General features: G+C 49.0%; 5 protein-coding genes across 5 annotated transcripts; 3 read left to right on the forward strand and 2 right to left on the reverse strand.

Annotated features, from left to right (window-relative positions):
* The first annotated feature begins 4,106 nt into the window (after positions 1-4,106).
* On the forward strand, positions 4,107-5,316 carry LY79DRAFT_553186 (uncharacterized protein). The gene has a single exon (XM_060557759.1). The coding sequence runs from the start codon at positions 4,493-4,495 to the stop codon at positions 4,886-4,888; it is 396 nt and encodes a 131-aa protein (XP_060414551.1). The 5' UTR covers positions 4,107-4,492; the 3' UTR covers positions 4,889-5,316.
* On the reverse strand, positions 5,028-7,886 carry LY79DRAFT_686158 (uncharacterized protein; the record flags this gene model as incomplete). Its single annotated transcript, XM_060564651.1, has 5 exons — positions 5,028-5,316; positions 5,385-6,051; positions 6,106-6,948; positions 7,003-7,275; positions 7,333-7,886. 5 exons carry the CDS (start codon positions 7,884-7,886, stop codon positions 5,167-5,169), a joined length of 2,487 nt encoding a protein of 828 aa, XP_060414552.1. The 3' UTR covers positions 5,028-5,166.
* A 3,322-nt stretch (positions 7,887-11,208) lies between these two features.
* On the forward strand, positions 11,209-11,454 carry LY79DRAFT_590063 (uncharacterized protein; the record flags this gene model as incomplete). Its single annotated transcript, XM_060561100.1, has 1 exon — positions 11,209-11,454. One exon carries the CDS (start codon positions 11,209-11,211, stop codon positions 11,452-11,454), a length of 246 nt encoding a protein of 81 aa, XP_060414553.1.
* A 1,450-nt stretch (positions 11,455-12,904) lies between these two features.
* LY79DRAFT_553197 (cytochrome b5-like Heme/Steroid binding domain-containing protein) lies at positions 12,905-14,039 on the reverse strand. Its single transcript, XM_060557760.1, has 4 exons — positions 13,793-14,039; positions 13,420-13,457; positions 13,306-13,363; positions 12,905-13,246 (listed from the first exon to the last, which is right to left on the reverse strand). Exons 1-4 carry the CDS (start codon positions 13,881-13,883, stop codon positions 13,065-13,067), a joined length of 369 nt encoding a protein of 122 aa, XP_060414554.1. The 5' UTR covers positions 13,884-14,039; the 3' UTR covers positions 12,905-13,064.
* A 275-nt stretch (positions 14,040-14,314) lies between these two features.
* LY79DRAFT_514888 (TPR domain-containing protein) lies at positions 14,315-16,029 on the forward strand (the record flags this gene model as incomplete). The annotated part of the gene is made up of 4 exons (XM_060554668.1): positions 14,315-14,652; positions 14,713-15,395; positions 15,471-15,575; positions 15,659-16,029. 4 exons carry the CDS (start codon positions 14,315-14,317, stop codon positions 16,027-16,029), a joined length of 1,497 nt encoding a protein of 498 aa, XP_060414555.1.
* Between the last annotated feature and the right edge of the window lie 3,720 nt (positions 16,030-19,749).

Below are 19,749 nucleotides of genomic sequence, written 5' to 3' on the forward strand. Positions count from 1 at the left end.
TATGTTCTGGTCTGCCTATTCTCGACTCCACGACCGACGGGACGGGTAGGGATTGGGCTTGTCTCCTCTGGGATGGCCTCAAGCATGTCTCTCGTAGTCTCCAGGCAGATGCGTATGGATGCCTTGTGGTCGTCGAATAAAGTATTGCCTCGAGTGGCCGCCAAACGTGCCCATGCCGGCTCAAATCAGCCCAACAGCGAAGCATCAATCGAGGTCTGTGAGTGACTGCCATAGCGGCCGCCTCTAAGATGTGCCCAAGGACGCAACGCCAACGTCACCGGCGATCGATGATGGGAATAGTCGGATAGTTGCGGTTTGGTTAAAGCCATGGGCTTGCCAGAGCCGTTATCAGTGCACAGAAAGTAGATGCATTTCATGTAGTCGTGAGCCACCTAGGGAGGGTGCCCCCGTCCGAGGAATTGGATGTAGTAACCGCCCAAAGTACAGACTTGACCAGGAATTTATCGAACGGCACCCAAGATGCCCATATAGGAGGCAGGCTAAGAACAGGACTTCTGGCTTCTCCTTATTGTTGTTATCAGGGTGTCGATATGTTCGGTTGACAAAAGAGGGAGCCAAGGAAAGAAACAGACACGATAGCCGGTGGAGGCCAGAAGAAGCTGGGACGGTAGAACTTGGGTTGTACCTGTAGAAAGTGCAAGTATAGTATGTCATCTAGGCCATCATCTCTACTCCCTCTCACGGCGACACGAAGCGCGCACCAAACGAGGCAACCACAGGCTTACTAGCGCAGTTGCGTCGAGAAGTACCTGAAGTACCTACATGACTGTACGTGTAGCGTGTAGCGCGCATGTACGTGTACTTGTACATACATTGTACATTGATACGGACCAAGCGGCAGGGGTGGGTTGCACTTGCGGATGTGGAGTTGGTAGAAGGCGTCACCCCCGTCCCCGTCCCGTACCCGACGCCGCAAAAGCCACCGGCAGTGCACCTACACTGCCAGCATAACCCCCAAAGCTGTTCTATTGCCTTGCTTATCGGTTCCATGAGGTTTTAGGCTTGAACCAGGCAATTATACGGTAGCCAGTATAATCATTAACTCACGCAGGGAGGGGAGTTCGACCGCATGGCACTGCAACATCGATCAGTAAACCAAGGTGCGATTGCTTACAAGGCGGTCCCTGGAACGGATAAGTCCTTTGAGTTGCGGGACGGACCTTTGGAAGTGGTGTCGCGTTTGGCTTTTGCTGCCCAGTGGCTGGGTCGATTTTCTACCCATGCCCCCTAGGTAGTTCGTGCCCCTTGCTCGCCCAGTTGGTCAGTCGTCCTCGAGCCAATCCATTCGGCCGTCTGGGGCAGAGGATCTAGCCCTTACCCGACCGCCCAGTTGGTCTTCATAATCACCCGCGCGCGCCGCAGAAACCACATGGACATGAATAAGTACGAGTACGTACCTAGACGGGCCGTGCCTGGGATATACGTACCAGACCGGACGAACTGACAGGTCCACGCTACGAATACGGATACCTACGCGAGATCTACAGTTAGCTAATCTAGTGTACAGAGGAGCCCTGTTAAGAGACCTTGCGGAGAATGCTAAGACTAAAAGTAGAGTATCCTAGCCTTAGTACTTAGGAATACGCTCTTATTAGACTCTTACTAGATATCTCTAGAGCATAGGAGTGCTACAGTAGCATGAGATTGATTCTCAGGGGCCCTTTTAGGAGCAGGTTGATGATTATGTGATCTGAGATGTATTGTGCTGTACGGAGTACTGAAACTGTCAGCTGGGAGATGGTGCTTCTAGCGCCTTGGCATTTATGCAACGTCTTTTGACGGGCTCCTCAGGTGATTGCCATGAACACACAGACATGCACCATCGAAGTACGTACCGGCTACTCAATTTTCCGGTGCTCGACACCTACCTACACTACATCGTACCCCTCCGACCAATGACAAACCCCTAATGGATCCTACGATGTACAAAATCAACCATTCGCTACCATTCTCCAAGAAACCGCAGATACGGTGGTGGTGTAAATCCGTACATGGATAATTGGCCCGAGTCGCATTCCTCGGACCATCAGCCCTCTTTCCGGATACCCTTGTGGCCTTTGCAGACCTTCACGGTTCAGCGTGACCAAGGTACGTACGTATCCAAATTCCAAATTCCGCACCAACAACCGCTCTACTCCCTCTACACGTAGCGTCCAGATCGTAGCCATCCCAAGAGGCCTGCATCTCCATTGCTCCCTGACCGCTCATCTATCAAGTACGAGAAACCCTACGCTCTTCCCATCTTTACTCTCGGCCTATTGCGGATATACTATATAGGTGCTATATACGTAATCAGTACGTACGCTACGCTACTACGCTGCCACGCCGTTGAATCCCTGATGGCCCGCTTTCTCTAACCCTGCAAGCCCAGACTAGCCAGCATCCTAGCACTTGCCAGCTTTCCACTCGACACTATGCGAAGCCACGGCCTTGGCCGTCGGTCAATCGTCGGGGTTCGACCAACAGCACCAATGACGATTACAATGACTCTTGGTAAGCAACCTCGAGCTTTGGAGAGGCCCCGCTGATCTTGAACCTGCTTCCGGGCTACATAAATGCCATGTATGTAACTTGCTCCTCTCTACGAATCTATGGAACAAGGATCGCATACCCCTAGAGACCAATGGACAACGGCCAAGGGCTAAATGCATGGTCACTGAGCGGCCATGTCCATCTCTTGATAATTTCCTTTCCGAAGCTAAACTCCGCTTGATCTCTGGGTTCCGCATCCTTGGACGGATAGCTTGGCCCGCTTCGAGCACGTGGCACACACACGCCGCAACATTGCGCGTGCGACCGAGACGATGCGGACGTGCTGAGCTACACTTGGGTATTCTCTCTCTTGTGTCTCAAGGCTCACCAATCTTAATGTCTCGCCGACATCTTTAATCTCGAGTAGAGTTGCAAATTCACAGATCTCTCGGATCTTAACCTCCTACGCACGCATGTCTCAAGATTTAATCCGGGGACCCCAGCAACGTAGACCACGTGTGTTCCCACTATCTAATTGCACAAGTTGCACAGGCGTACCAGCCTGTGCGAGTCGCGCGGCAAGTTTATTCTTATACGAACGACTGCCCGCCGAGGCCACCCTACCGTCGTCGACACACAGCAGTCAAAGCACACCCTACGCTCTCTTGCTAGACCTGCGTCCGCGTTTCTCCAGCCCCTTGCCTCTAACATCGATAGAACAGGAACGGAACGGTTATTGGATTCTCCAGCAACCTTTCGCCCAGTACGGTCGGTTCTTATTGGACGGTCGCCGCATCAAGCAGCCTCTGAGGTCTCGGAGAAAACCCGCTGACCCGTCAGACCGCCGAATGGAGATAATGCGTCCGTCACTGCCAATCTCAACTCGTCGATAACGGCATTCGCACCGGTGGATGCTGTCCTTTGCACGCGACGCAGACTTGGCATTCGGGATCCCCGAAATTAAGTTTGTGCGATTTTCTTCAGAGCTTGAAACATAACAACAAGAATAACAACAACACACACACACACACACACACACACACACACACACACTGGTGACCTGTACATGGTGGAATTGAAATGACCGGGATGCAGGTAGCTCTTCTCGTACCCAATGAGGCAAGACACCCGCGGCGGCATCAGTTTACGGCTCCTTCGCCCACCTCCCAGTAAAGCGCCGACGTAGACCAGGGCTCTCGACATCTTCGTTGGGTTTGTTGGACGCAGATCAATCCACCACAAAGGTTGACAGGCAGTAGTGTTATGTTCAGCTCGATACACAGCCTACATTGGGAACATTCCGAAGCATGTATTTCAGCACAAAACCGATGTCCTGTCTCGGGGCTGGAGGCTGTTAGGTGCCCGACCTGTAACGTAGTGTCGTGATCCGAGCTAACCTACCCAGAACCCATTGCGCCGACCACACTTCGTTTGACGACATCCTGACGGTCCTCCACCCCCATCAACCCGAACATATGCGTGTCCGTCCTCATGATACCATTGCAGCGCCTGCTTCAGCCCAAACCTAAGCCACCGTGACTGCTAAGTCGCACCAAGCCATCACGCGAATAATCCATTGCTGATACCGCCCCCCCCCCCCCCCCCCCCACACCAATCTATGGGAGGTAAGCCCGGAACCCCACGAGGGCCGGGGAAATGAAAAGGAAGCATGCATGGCCCATCTCTCGACGTCCCTCACGCTTATTCTATCTTGTGTACATCATCCCTGCCCGGTCTTGCTCTGTCTGTCTTCCACCCCTCCCACACCCCTTCTGCGGGGGTTTGTAACCCCCCGGCGAGACACACACCACCCTCTTCCACGGAACGGGTTCAATGGCACTCTGACGGTCGATTAGAACCATGTTTTTTGGTTTTGACTGGGACGAGGGAGAAGGTCCTATAAGTCCCCTAGTGCACGGGACTCAGAGGAGCTGGAAAAAGAATGACGGGGCAGCAGCTCATAGATACCAGGCGGCGATGAGAGTCCGTGGAGCGTGCAATGACCTGTCATCTACTCAAAGAAGCAAAATCCTTCTCAACGCGGCTCCAGGCAGGAGGGCAAGCCCGATCGTCCAGTACCCCATATCTCGGGTCGCTAGCCGCCCAAGAGCATAGAGATTATCCTAAAGGCGCCCCGGCGCGCGGCTACATCTCCTATCCTGCTGTTGTCTGCTTCTCCGACCCTTCTCTGAAACCCACGGCTCCCCCTCCCTCCCGAGGCGGCCGCGCGGTGGGGCCTGGGAGGTCGAGTGGCCTCGTGGCAAGCCGCCGGGGGTGGGCTGAGGGGCAGGGCGGTCTAAATTACGATGCCAGGGGCACTGCTCACCTTTCAGCAGCTTGCAAAGGTCTGACGAATGCTTACAGGACGTGTATCAAACACCGAGCAGAAGCGTGATTTACCAATACTTGCAGGCGCCGACGGGGATGCCTTGCTTCTTTTCTGTGTCTAGGTACTATAGTAAAGGTGTATTGGAAACATTGGAAATACAGCCAAGGATCCGTCATGGATTCTGTAGCCTAGCAAGTGGATGGCGGGCACCGTCGTCTGTTTCCGCGTGGCCTTCCTGCCATTGTATCACTCCCCCGCGCCCGACATAACAGAAAAATCAGTGTACCCAATAGCCACAACGGGTGATATCATCGTCATTATGTCTATTATCATATTATAACCCTCTACGTTTGTTTTTTGGTTGAACGGTGGGCCTCCTTTTTGTCCCGGATCGTGACACATTGGATTTCGCAGTTATCGCACCGCCTGTGGTTGCAGTTGAAGTTGATGCAGTTGTCATTCAACTTACAGTCGGCGTCCCATTTACATGTGCACTGTAGAAGTAACTTGTTAGCGAGGACTCGCCAAATCATACATGTGATGATGAACGAGGGTTACTTACGCAAAACCACCTGTACGTTCGTATGCGCTTAGGTTCATTTTGTTCGTCGTCGTCCTCGTCGTTGTCCTCGTCATCTCTTAGCCTTCTCTTTCTCGTCTGACAGCTTACGGCCTTAGGGGTGTCGCCCCCGGGCTTCTGCGAATCGACGACAACGGGGCCCTCGTCGGCCGATTCCGCGTCGCTAGAATCATTCGGAGAGCCGGTGAGGTCAACCTTGGGCAGGTATGGATTAATAGCCACCCAGTCCGAGTGTTCCTTCTTGGGTTGGTTATTCCGGCCTGCGTAGTGATCGTCGATATGGTTGAACCGCCCGGCCCAGACGGTAGCGCCCTTCTGCGGAATTTCGACAATCTTGCTGCAGAACCCACACCAGAACCTGGGATCGCCGTTGCGTCCGACGCGGCACTTTTCGAGTGCCTTATCGACTTGCGCGGTATCATTCATCTTGTGTTCCCTTGCAAGGTGGCTCCGGAAGGTCTCCCGGCGGTGACAGACCTTCCCGCAGGTTTCGCTCTCATTGTCAGCCCGTTTCTCGTGGCATTTCCACATCTCCACCTGAAAGTGCTGGCTGTTCTCGTGGCGCTTCCAATCGTTCTTGCTGCCAAACCTTTTCTTGCAGTTGGAAAACGTGCACCCATACGGTTTTTCATGGCGCTTCATGTGTTTCCTATCTCTCTGTGTTAACACTGGACTATCATAAGGCATGATAGAGACTGCTTACTTGAGCTCGCACTTTCGGTTGAAGCCCTTTTGGCAGGTAGAGTGCGGGCATTGATGTTGGCTGTTGGTGGTTGTAATAGGAGCTGATGCGGGTTTCTGAGGGGCTGCTTCTGTCTGGTTCTTGAGGAATGTCTCAATGACATTCTTGGGCAGCTGCGAAAGAAGATCAAATATGACTTCTTGGCTCTTGTTCTGAAGCAAAGAGGGAGGCTGATTAATAGGCTGCTCTGCTTGTTCGATGGGTTGTTTCTCCCCGCTGGATCCGACCAGGGCTTGATGAGTCGGAGTCTTGGTAGCGGCATCACAGTCTATGCTATCTGCTAGAGAACCATCAAGAGGCCTGCTCTGGGTTCTTTCTGGAATCAGGACATCTGGTTCGCGGTCCGAGCTAATATCGATAGGGGTACTTTGATGCTGGTCCGTACGGAAGCTATAGGAGCCATCGCGTTTCGCTCCAACAACGGCCTTAGGAGACAGAGTTCTGGTGATTTCCTTGGGTTGTACAAACTCGTGATGTCCAGGCTCACGAAGCAGATCAGGAATTTGGTTGTGTAACTGAACCTTGGAAGCAGCCACATCCACCTCCGATGAACCGAGAGATGCGCCTGATGCTGAGCCATCAGTCCTGGTAAGAGATGGATCGAGGATGAGATCCATGGGCATTGGCGCTTCTTCTTGAGGAGATAGCTGAATCTCCTCCTGAATCTCCTCAAAAGCTGTCGGCCTGTCGTCCCAGGCCATCGGACCCGCGTTGTAGGAGTTGAAAAGCTCCGAGCCTACGCCTTCCAAATCATCTTGCGCGTTCTGTTGAAATGAACCATCCTGGGGTCTCTGTAGTGATGACCTACGCTGTTGTTAGATATCACATCCGACAGCAATCCAGTCCAAAAACACTTACTGCAGTAAGTATTCACTAAGATCATCCTCAGGGCCGATATGTCGTTGATGCACACGCTTTAGGTGTTGCCTAAAGTTATCCGCACGGGGCCATATCTTGTCTTTGGTCTGGCATGAGCCAATGTGGCAGCGATACCGCGGGCCTGCGTTAAAAACGTCAGGGTGCACACTGCCTTTGTGCCGGTCGAGGTCGTTCAAAGTGCCGAATCCCTCCTTCCGGGTACATCCAGAGACATTGCATATGTAGGCTTTGCGGTGCCGCTGATTGTGTTTGCTTAATTACAAGTCAGCGCGGTTGTCAGAGGTGAGTACCATCAGCTCGCAAACTCACTTCAACTCTGACTTGGTCTTGCAAGGGGCCTGGCAGTCCGGGCAGACCAATCTGCTTCCAAAGGCACCACTTTGGGATGAAGGAACGGGTGTTGAAGCCATATTGTCCCAGCCCCCATCGGTAGGGGTTATGCTGAAGGGGTGATAGTCCATTACCTGCCCCGAGAGGCTCTGGGTATCCTGGCTGCGGTCCACATCGTTGAAGACGGATGTGTTTTCGATGCTGTGTTTGGTTCTACTCTCGTAACCGGAGTCCGAAGGAGGAAACCCCGAGGGGACAGTATCGCATTCCGAAGGCAGCGTGCTTCGCCAGCCCTGGAAGTTGCCGTTGGTTCGTCGCTGAATATCCGGCGCAAGTGCTTGTCGGCCTTGTTGAGATGCACCAAAAATACCCGAAGGAACCCATGGCTGCTCCCCGCCATAAAATTCCATCAGGCTCCATGGCATCGGTGTCTTGTGATGGAAGCGCTGACCCGAAGGTGTCGGCATGTCGGCCACGGTCTCTGTGTCCTGAATGGGAACCATCTGGCCTTGCTTTGCGGGGTCCATCCCCATGTTGTTGGGCAGATTCATCAACGAGAGGACCTCGTCGTAGCAGCGAAGAGCGGCCAGAGATAACAACTCGAACTATGAGCTGTAACGAGCAACTAATTACACGTTAGACCGCGGCATACAGAGTAGGCGGCTCTGCGGGCATTTGCACCCATAGCAGCAGGCACTGGCCCGGTTTTACATAGCAAAGTTGACAATACATGTAGTGATAGACGACGGAAGGGAACGAAGGCAACCAACTCGAGTCCGAAGCCAGGCACGCAGAGCTGTTCTTTTTCTTTGTTTGGCTTTTAAAGCTTGAGACTTGAAGCCGATGTGACCGGGGAGAAGGCAACTGCCTGTAGAGGATTTGTCAAAGCGAAGCGGAGTCTGGATGGTCCGAGTTGAGAGGGAAGGTTGATGCAGTTGAGTTGCCGGTCCGCAGTGGGTCGGTCGGGGCCGAAAGAGGACGACTGGCTCCCGGAACTAGAAATACATGGGCAAACGGACAGGCGAAGTCTTCCAGGAGAAAAGACTGCTGGCTCAAGGACAAAATGGAAGAAAACCGAAGGTTTCAGTCGGGCGACGTGGACATGGAGGAAAGCGAAAAAGACTTGTAGTTATCCGGACGAGGAAGAAGCAGTGAAGAAGAAGGAAGGAAGGAGGGGGTGAGGGCTCGATGTGACTAATGCGAGGCAAAGTGAGGAGCGATTGCGGGCGGCTCAAACACACATTAGGGGAGTAGATGAGGCAGCCATGAGGTCGAGGGCGCAGTCCACCCGCTAGTCCGCCTTGCTTTTGGGGCGACTCTCGGTGAGTAGCACACGTCGACGCCCAGCCCCGGCCAATCAGCGTCCGGAAGACACTAGGCAGCGATACAAGGCGACTAGCGAGGCAACCAGACACCCGGAGAATGGGTCGCATTTTTTCCACTTCCAACATCGACCGCTCGGCTCTCAAAGAGAACATTGAATTAACCAAGTACTACACTTACACTGCACGCTCCATCCGTTGTCTCGTTACACAACTTACCTAGGTATCTGCCTTTGAAGACATCCAGCAACAGGACGAAAACAACCACCCCAACGAACGCCCGGGACATACGCAGCTACCTGTCTGTTGAAAATCAAGACTTGATTGGGCGTTACATTCCTTGGTGGCTAGATATGAGCGATACCTGGTCCAACTACCTGGGAGCCACGTCAACTCGTCTCGGTACCCTTGAGCCGACGTCACCCTCAACGAGGCCAATCCCATGAGACTCGCGCATGGCCAGAAGAGGAAGCTTTACGTCGTTCTCGACTAGCTTGCTTGCTTGTCTTCACCCTATTTCTAACTACTACAGCAATCTCAGCTGGCACAATCATGTTGCTCGCTTTCGAGTTCTAGAGCCCGCGGCACCTTCCACTGCAAGGAGTTCCACAGAACTGAGTAAGATTTGAGCCGTCGTAGGCTTGACAGGGTCTGTGAATATGTAGTCCAAACTTTCAACCCATTTGAAATGTGAGGCTCGCATACACGCCCTCGGCCGGGTTTCACCTTCTACTTGTTGCGCAATCCCGCACGACACCCTGTTGGATCACCTCTCATGTGATATAACAACGCAATCATCATCCCACTTCTAGTTGCTTGGACGAGCAACCATAGCTCAGCATGCGATGTATCATTTCCGCCAATGTCGTCCTCCGATGGCCCGCTCCCTCCCTGGATTTGAACCTTTCCGGTGCTTGCAGGCCCACTTCTGAAGGCCTCTTCCTCGTTCAACCTCTCTTATACTTGAGGGAATCTGCATCGTTTGGCCGCCGGATGTTCTGGCAAGCGGGGCCTTGTCCCTTGTTGCACAATCTTACGAGGGTACTTCTTTTGCCACAATATTTGTCCTTACACGATAGACATTTGAATCCGCGCTGCGCTATGGCATGCCTACTCTACATTTTCAATGGCACCCTATGGTGAGAATTTTTCAACGGCCAGGGAACTGTTCGGCCGTAACTTTGGTTTGGGCATTTGCCTCGTCCAGTGTGCAGAATATTCGGTGTTTGCTCTGCGCCAAGGAGCGAGCCTACATCTGAGCTAGGTAAACCCGCCTATCGGGCCGCTCCGCAGTATGCAAGTGGTTTGGGTCCTGAACTAACGGCTCAAACAATTGGATGGTGCAGAAATGATACTCCCCACTGCCGATAGGATTTGATGTCCATCGTGACACACGACCTACAAATTGCAGACGAGCCTAGAGAGAGAGAGCAAGATGAAGTCGGCCGTCTTAACCTGTCAAGGCCCTGTATGCCCAAATGAACAGTTGGTCTGTAACTAAACCAACCTCCAGAGGACGATGCGCATTATCTATGACATAGCCAGGCAATAATTCGTACTGCACTGGTCCTTATTGGCACCAAGCCTCCAAAGGGCAAACTAACACCCGTCGCCTTTGCAAGGTGCTTCTTTACTCAGACCAGGAGTATGCATCATCTTCAAGAGCCGGAACACGGAGTGAGTGTCCCTGGAGGGGGTAGCCGACATTTCCGATCCAAGGTCGAAAATCAGCTCTCAGTGTGAAAATGCCAACACAGTTCTCTCATTATACTCATTGCGTCTTGCCATTACCGGATTTGAGACGACAGCCAAGCTTCAATGAATCTCGAAGGGAGGAATATGCTAGTTCTTACATCCGTACCTACCATCCGAGCAGGGAATCTGCAGTCTCCTCTCCCGGGGATGCACAGTTAACACCCTCCCCTTAGACGTACGGGACTAAGCTTCATGTAGGAGCTGCTGAAGTCCGGACGAGGTAGGTGTTGAGCGAGGTTGCCCCCACACCATGCCAAGGTTTCCATGGCATTCTCGCAAACCGACATCTCATCGATGCACAGCATCAACAAGATAGCCAGGGACTTACGCTGCGTCCATGTGGCCAGGCGTCTTGTCGTCCTCGAAAATGCTCTTTACGATCAGTTGCATATTGATCTTCGAAACCCCATGGTGATTACCGTGGTCTGTGAACCGAATCCCCAAGACAAAAATGTTATAAAAGCCTGGCAACAGCCCAGAAGTGTGTGCTTCATTGACGGTGAGATTCACTTCTAAACGCCAACTGTCAATGATTGTTCCAAAAAGCATCTGACACCATTTACTACAAACTTCCTTTATCAAGATATATTGACCAGAACTAGTAAACTCTATCGGAGAAGACACATCCGCAAAACCGAGTAGACGTAGCTTCTGTATGTATCTGAACAGCGTTCATGCCCTCCGACTGTCCATTGTCCAGAGCTGACTACGATAAGACAGCTCTTTCAAGGCCCTTCACCAGCACCGCTCGGAACTTCCCTCGGCTCACTCTGGCAACATGTGTGACTGGGAGGAATTTCTCTTCACCTGCAACCACTCGATTGTACGGCTGAAGTCGTACTGTCATTTCGCTCGCAACGACCCGAACCACCAATGCTTCGGTGTCAAGGTTCTCCGCAACTCGTGGCGACAAAGCGTGCCGTGCGATAACTGCATGTCGGCCTGGAGGGACCAGAAGAATCCGTGTTTTGCCGCCGGGCTCAACGGAGAGGGGCATATCGGCGGCCGGGGCCGGCGTCATTGACAAGGGGGTCAGCAGCGAAGGGCGGCGGCGCTAGTCCACGACGATGGCAATATTCCCTGTATTTCTCTATTTATGGAAAAATAACCTGGTTTGCGCAGATTGACACCTGAATGGTTGGTTTCTTGATTAGATGATTACAAATTTCAACAATATTTGACAAATAGTGTAATACGACCCGCGCCTCAGTTCATGTAGTGATATGGCCCTTTTGCGAGCGCTGCTTCGTAGAATAGTGGTATAGGCCTAGAACAATAGGTATTATGGAATTATGATCGCTCTATATGCAAAGCTCTTGTTCTTGTCTGGGTCGAGAAGCCAGTACGGCTCTATGGTTGTAGCAGGAAGATAGGCGGCAAAAGTTGTGGTACACGTTTCTCGATTCTTGTACACATCAACCATTGGGTACACATGCTGTGATCATTATGAACCTGAAACGCAGTGATGTGAGAAGCGGGTACGGGTATGTATTTTCTCATCGGTCTCGTGAATGGATGAGTTATGCTAAACAACAGGGCACTGGGTCGAGCGAATGTATGAATTTGGTTGGCTCAGCTTGGATTGAAGGGCATCCTAGGGCTCATTAACTACGTGGCTTCGGGTAAAAGAAAACGAGTGATTGGAGTGATGAGGCTCACAAGTGCACTCGAATGTTTACTTACGATCGTGATTTATGTATTATTCCTTGGAAGATTTGCGGGTCGATATGCTAGGCAGTTTCGGGTTTGATGTAGAGAGCTGTACCTTCCTGAGTTCCGAGTTTCGAGGCCTTCGTGAACCTATACCTCAGTGTGACCGGATAGCAAACACGGAAACCGGCATGGAAACAACCCTTTGTACAACGGGACAACAGAAAGGCTACGCGTCACCAGAACGGCACTCTGAAACTCCAGAAGGGGAGCGTCTTCATGGAAACAATGCCAAGTTCTCGTAGTAGTAGGTCTAGATTTAGGCGCTCAATCATTGGGTACTCCCCATCTAAAACAGAATATGACGCAAGACTAGTCACTTGTCACTCATCCAGATACTAGTAAACAGGTCGCCTCAAATCGAATCCAGTGACTCATATCCGATTCCAATCGTAGAACCCAATATGGAGACCCTCATCGGTCCAGCTAGATATTTACACTTGAATCCGGTATTTGTGGAAGGAAAGTCGAGGCCGATGGTCCATCAAGCATCAAGTATGAACCAGTGTAGGAGCGTCATACAACATCGGTGGCATCGCATGACCGTCAGCTGTCGTACACAGAGCGATGTGTTGAGAAGTGCCGCGGGGGTACATCGTTCTTGAGTAACTTTGATATGATAGTCTGCGAAACGCACGACGGCTGCCAAAAGGCTGTGACGTGTAATCACAATGCTATGATTGAAATTAATGTTAGTGTTTTCCAAGGAGGGGCTGAATGAGGAGGGGTTGGCGGGCTTTGGATTGAGACCACTGGCGCAGAATGAGCTCACGACATATGTTACGACTACACTTCATCCCGGCAGCGTATCACACTCAGATGAGCAAATGAAGGCAATATTTGAGATCCCATTCTGCTCTAGTTCCTAATCACTTCCGCTTGCTCTCCGTTATTTCGGAACCGGACCTCCCTTCATTCTGCCCTTTACTCCGTGTTTGTAGCTCCTGCAACACGACCTACAACATTGTAACGCTTCGAAAAGAAAGTAATCCAGTCGTTGAGAACACCTTTCTCCTTATCAGGGAGGTCCTGCCACTCAGGGCTGACATCCTCAGCCTTTGTTGAGGTCATACCAAGAGCGCGGGAGGCATCTTTTCCAGCGAAGACTACTTAGATATCAGTATTCGTACTACCTTTGGCTTTTGTGGGCAGTTTTGGGACTCACCGTTGTAGGAACCTCCTGGTTGGTAGGCCTTGTTGCCCGTCACGTCATAGACAATACCCTGGGGGGGCAATATGTTAGAAGCCGCTTAAATGATTCTTATACATTTGATCTTACTTTGATCGCGACGTATGTCTTCCCATTCGGATCCGAACCTATGATGCTGTTAGCGTCACCGGCATCGAGTAAGTTTAGTTGGCGAGAACATTTGCATGTGAACAACATGGTATGCGCCCTAACACCTGATCACGATTTTGGATCGCTTCGAGTCCTTCACAATGGCTAAAAGAATACTGATATATTCAACCCTTGACGGCCATGCCCCCATCGTTGAGGGCCCACCACAATGAGTGAACGATCTCTCCAACGCACGCACACATAGGTATCTCCACCCAGAGCCAGGTACAAGCCGCTCGGCGGTTATCGCTTGAGGAGTAAATGAAATGACGGTGACATTTCAACCAAAGATACGGAAGCGAAGACAGCTTACCATCGGCCTTTGCCAATTCCTCAAGGGTGATAGGGTCGTCCTTGGGGGGAGCCAGTTCGACAGGGACCTTGGGCTCGAATTTTCCGGCCATTTTCTTGGGTTTTGATGAGAGATATATGATATGGAGTATCGGTATCGAGTTGCAGATTTCGAGGCGTCAGATACAAGTTGCAGGGTTGTGAATATTTTTCTTCTCTTACAAGGACGGTGAATGGAGGGGAAAGAAGCTCGACTCTGATGCTCAAGCTTCCCCACGATCCAGGTGGGGGGCGGCTCCTGCGGCATGGCCGGATGAGCCTCGGACTAAATGTCTTTTTTGATTCGCTGCGCATTGTGACACAGACCCACAATAGCAAGAGCTCTGATCTTCAATTAAATTTCGTGGCAATACGTCACTCACTGACAATAATCGCACATATACCACCAGCACAGATAGCATCGACGAAACTTGTCCAACGACCAATCCTGCACTGCACGCCTTTAAACTCTTAACACTATTCCTGTATTCGGTACATCTCGACAATGGCAGCGTCGCGCATCGCGGCATTACGGACCATTGACCCGTGCCGCCGTCAAATCATCAAACCGTTCACCGCGTCCTGCGCAACACTACGAGCCGACACTCTTTCGAGCGCTACCGTTGTGTGTAGACACAATCAGCGGAGGCAGCAGAGCACATCGAACTCGTCCTACAATGGCCCCGAGAAATCTAACCCACCGGCTAAGCCTCCACCACCACCACAAGCACGCCAGCTTTGGAGATTAATGTCTTTCCGCTCACTTTTGACTTCAATGAAACCGCAAGGATTGAAGAAGATGTTCAAAGAGAGCCCTGAAGAGCTTGTACTAGCCCTAGCTATGTAAGTTGTCCATCATTGTCATCAACTCTGAACTGCGCTGCTGACTCGCTCACTCTCAAGTTTCGCAGGTTTGGCAGGTATATCCATCTATATTGTCAAGCTCTATTTCGACTACTTCATGGCCCGACAATTTACCAAGTACCCCAAGCCGATCGCAAAGTCTCTCCGTCGAGCACTATACTACACCAACATCAGCCCCGACCCGAACCTGGCAAGGAAATACTACAAGCAAGCCTTGGAGCAGTGCAACGAGCTTCAGCTAGATCCGTTCTCTGACGACGTCTTGGGCATTAGGATCCAGACAGCCGCTTGGCTTGAGAAGATTGGCAACTACCAAGGAGCCATCACTGTGTTGAATTCAGTGCTAAGAGACTGCCTCAAGTGGGTAGAATGGATGGAGAAGTCCAACGCAGACGGAACAGCAGACAAGTCAGGAAAGCCGCCTACTGTCACGTTACCGCCTGCAGGTCAACGTCCAACCATCGCAGAAGATGATGAAGAGAAGGCTGCTGAGGATTTATGGCACAAACGCACCCGTTTGCTTGCCAAAGCTGTTGGCACCAGCACCAAACTTGGTGTTCTATACTCTGATGAGCATGTTATGGAGCCAGAGAACGCCCAGGCTCGCTTGGCGTGGGCTGTCGAGACTGCCTTGAAGGAGTCACGGCGGCGCCATGAGGAAGGTGTCAAGAAGGAAGAGGGCCCCTGGATGAGTCCAGAGGAGATCGGAGGAGCCATGGAATGTGCGTTATCATCTACCAGCCGATACTGTGACGCTATGAAGCCTCTGCTGACATTGTACTGACGTTGCGTCACAGCCCTGGCTCAACACTACGAGTCCAAGTCTCAGTTCCATTTGGCAGTGCCACTGTTCTTCCAAGCATTACGTCTCTGCGACAGCCCCTGTCATCGAGTTACAATTAGTAGGTTGATGCCGCTTCGCCTTAAACTATTCTGAGCGATGCCCCCAAAACGCATACTTGGACGTTACTGACGCATCGTCTAGTGAACAACCTGGCTGCGGCCTTTGCGCAGCATCCTCTTCAGACTCCACTGGAGGTCATTCCCAACGCACCTACGACTTCCAACGCGATGGTCAGTCCTGACATGCCAACGGATCGTGCCGGGTTCCTGGAAGCTGCCAAGAATTGGGCTCGCAACGCTTACTCGCACTCCAAGGATATCACGGGCGACGAGCGAACAGAAGAGTGCGACGAGGCATGTGCCGTGGCATTGGCAAACATGGGCGATATCGCTGCCATGCTAGGAAAGAAGGAAGATGCTAGGAAACGGTTTCAACAGGCCATCGACATGAGTAAAAGGATCGGATTTCCTTCAGTGCTGGCCCAGGCCGAGGCCGGACTCGAGAGGCTCTAGAATGTGCCAGCGACACACGCCTTGGTTGCTCTACACCTTTCCTTTCCGTCCTGGCGATGTCAGGACTTGAGGTCCGCCAAATCGAAACAATGTCAGAACGAACAGCTCTGCGTTTGGTGTTGAATACCCCTACACTCGTGCCCACGAAGTTCCTGCATAGGGCTGGAACTAGGCAACCAAGACAGGAGCCTCCAGTCCCAAAGCCCTAGACCGAAATCAGGGATTAAGTTTTTATTGCCTCCCCGGCATTGGTCGTTGGGAATCGACTGGGTTGGCCATGACGACGGAAGGATGTCGCGGCGGCAACTGTGCCATTAGACATTGTCTTGGTCTTGAACGGCAGCATGCGAGCCGTACGGGAAGCTGGGGGACGACGGATTTATTAGAGCTGCCTGCTAATTGGAACATCGATGACGATGTCAATAAACCTGGTTTCGATCCATGGCGGCATCAAACACCGCAATACTATCGCTTTGTGTACGTATAATGAAAATCTGGTGAAGGTGAAATGATCATTGGCTAAGTGCCGGACTCCGAGGTCGGATAAGGGACTCTTTTCTTTCTCGGCAACATTAGAACTCGGCCCGGAACAGACCGCCCGTGCTGAGGACTGAGGATTTTTTGGTGGCATGACTCTTGTAACCCCCCCAAAAACTATCTTTCATGATTTATCCTCCCAAGCTCGGGCCGCCGTGGCTCAGAAAATAATTCGGACCCCAAGTGGATGATCGCCAATCGTGTGGCCGGGGAATAGCGGCCGGGCGTACCAGCAGACGCATGTCAGTCCCCTCCAGGTAGTCAAGCGGAAATTGCCTTTTTCGGATAATAGTCACTCAGCAGTGGGGAAGAGTGCGGCTTGGCGGGGGAACCCCGCCAGCCGCTGCTTAGCCTATTGGACGTCTTGAGGATGGGTATCGGAGTCCCGATGCGGATATCTGCAAAGATTCCTTCTGCCTAGATGGCTGGGGAAATTGTTGGTATCATGGCACCCACGTAGCCAAGTACCTCATCAACCCCCGCGCGCCAAACGACGACTAGCCTAATACCGTTCTTTGCACCCTGCGGGGTGCTGGACTTGCAAAGCACTCAGACTACCATTCAACAATGGCTAACCCTGGAAAGGCCACGACGGTGAGTTACAAATTCCTAGGCGTGGAGTTGCAAAGCAGAGGGGCGCTGTCATGCCGTCGCTCACAGACAGAGAGGCGGTCAGCGAGGTAGACGCCTCAACGCTGCTTCACTTTTCATCGTGTTCAGGTGGTATGCCCCGGATGCGCTATCTGACGTGTTCCAACGAGACTCTGTTCAAACCCGACGACGGCCTGCAACATTCTCTTCCTTGGACCTCGGGTCTAGCGAATGGCCGTATGTCGTGAGCAACAGACTTGCTTGCGGCCGTCTCCGGCCCCACCTGGCTTCTTGCTCTTGATAGTGAACCTCACATGCTAACAGCTTCGGCCAACCCATGGGCGCATGGTCGATGGTTTGGGCTGCCTACAAAATGCAGCTTGCGGGATTGCGGACAACCATGCCGGTCTCAGTCAGCCTGAGGCATCAAGGAATGCAGTGGCCCTATCTATGGTTGTGGTCGAACTAGACACAATGCCACATTTTTTTCAAGATGTTGATGATCCTGTTGGTAACACCAAGGGATAGGTTGATACAGTTAACCGTACGTATTAGTGGCAATTGACGAATAATAGGGGTAACTGTGGTTCTCTATTATGCGTAAAGAAAAGAAGGATAATTATTGTAGGTTAGTTAGTTAAATAACCAACTTATTGCCTACAAATCCTTGGAGAATCTATAGCTAAATATCTAAGGATTTACTAGTAATAAGTTATTAGGGTTAACCTAATAACTCTAATATTTATCTATAATAGTTAATATTATAACACTAGTAACTTTCTATAGTGCTAGAAATCCCCTATTATTTATATCTAAAAGAATAGCTAAAAAACATAATAAAAACAAAAAGCTAAAAAGTATTTAATACTTTTTGCTTATATAGTCTATTATATATAAGAAACCTATTTATTTATCTATATCTCTAACTACCTATTACTAACTAGCTTTTTTAATATATTATTTAGTAATAACTTTATAAACCTATCTACTAGGTTATTACTACTATAAATCTACTATATTTTAAAAATTTTATAGTATTTATATAACTAGTAAAGGGCTATAATATCTATTATAAGTTACTTTTCTTTTATAGTACTAAGCTTTATAAGGCACTTATAAAGTAAGTATAAGTTAGTATAAAGTATTATAGGTATTTATAGTAGTTTAAGGTAGTTAGTAATTATTATAAGAGTAGTACTAATTATATAAGTAACGTTAGCGCTAGTAACTATCCTATAGACCTTAGAGGTAAGTATACTATATATAACTCTCTTATACTTTATTAAACTAAAGTAAATAATATTACTAGTTAACTTAAAGCTTTTACTATTAGTAGTAAGTTACTTAATGATTTATTTATTAATAAAAACTATAATAAAGCTAAGTTAAGAGGTAAAGTTATAGTTATTTATAAATAAGCTATTAATAAATATAAAGAGCTTAGTAGTTATAAGGTTAATTAGTAAGAATTATAGGCTATAGTTAAGGTTACTAATTTACTATTTAATATAGTAGTTTAAAGCTTTAATCTCCTTTACTATAGGTAATTAGTATTAAGTAATAACTAAATAGTTAAAGTAAGCTTTAGGTTAATAAATAGAAGTAATATATACACTATAGGCGTATTACTAGATATAATCTTACTAAGTAGTAGGTAATTTCTTATTAATAAGTTAGAGCTTTTTACCTTAGCCTTTCTAGTAAAAGGTAAGCTTACTGTTAGTAATAATAGATAATATACTACTATTAAAAGTAATAAAGTTATTAGTTATAAGTAACTACTTAGGTTTTACTATAAAAGTAGCCTTCTTAAGCTTCTTCTCTTTATAAGTAGAGAATTTACTATCTATAAGGCTAATTATATTATCTATTTATATACTAATTAATCTAAAGTTACTATTATTAAGTAATAATATTAATAGGCAAAGGTTAAAGGTTAATAAATTTATCTAAAGATTTTCTTTATAATAGTAGTTATAAGTTACTTACTAGTAGGTTTTTACCTTTGTAATTATTAGTTTTTACTAGCTAATTAATAGGATCCTATATCTTATAATATTATAAAGGTTAAGAAAAAGTAGTTAAATTTATAGTTATTAATAGTTAACTAGTTAACAAGGTAAAGTAGGAGTATAAGTGTAGTAGTACCCTTATATATAGGCAAAAGTAAGGATTCTACTAGTAGGCAGTGTATTATATAACCTACTGCCTTTAGCTATATTACCTATATACTAACATTAGTAACTTTCTTGTGTAGTAAAAGTTACTAGTGCTCTTATTTTTCCTAAAAAGCCTAAAAACGTAATAAAAACAAGAAGAGCAAAAGTATTACACTTTTTATAGTTATATACTACTATAAATTTATTTATCTATTTACTTAGTAAAGGTAGGCTTATACTATCTTGTTTAGGTGTATTTTTTCTTTAGCTATAGCTATTAGAGGTATATACCTACGTTAAATAGATTTAACTACTATTAATCTATATAGTTTATATAACCTATTTTCTTTTTTAAGTGCTTATTATCTTATATCTTATTGTTTTTATTATTTCTTATTATATTTATATAACCTATCTCTTTATCTATATCTTT

The sequence above is a fragment of the Colletotrichum navitas genome (genome assembly GCF_030913465.1).
Source record: "Colletotrichum navitas strain CBS 125086 chromosome Unknown LY79scaffold_27, whole genome shotgun sequence".
NCBI classification, from domain to species: domain Eukaryota; kingdom Fungi; phylum Ascomycota; class Sordariomycetes; order Glomerellales; family Glomerellaceae; genus Colletotrichum; species Colletotrichum navitas.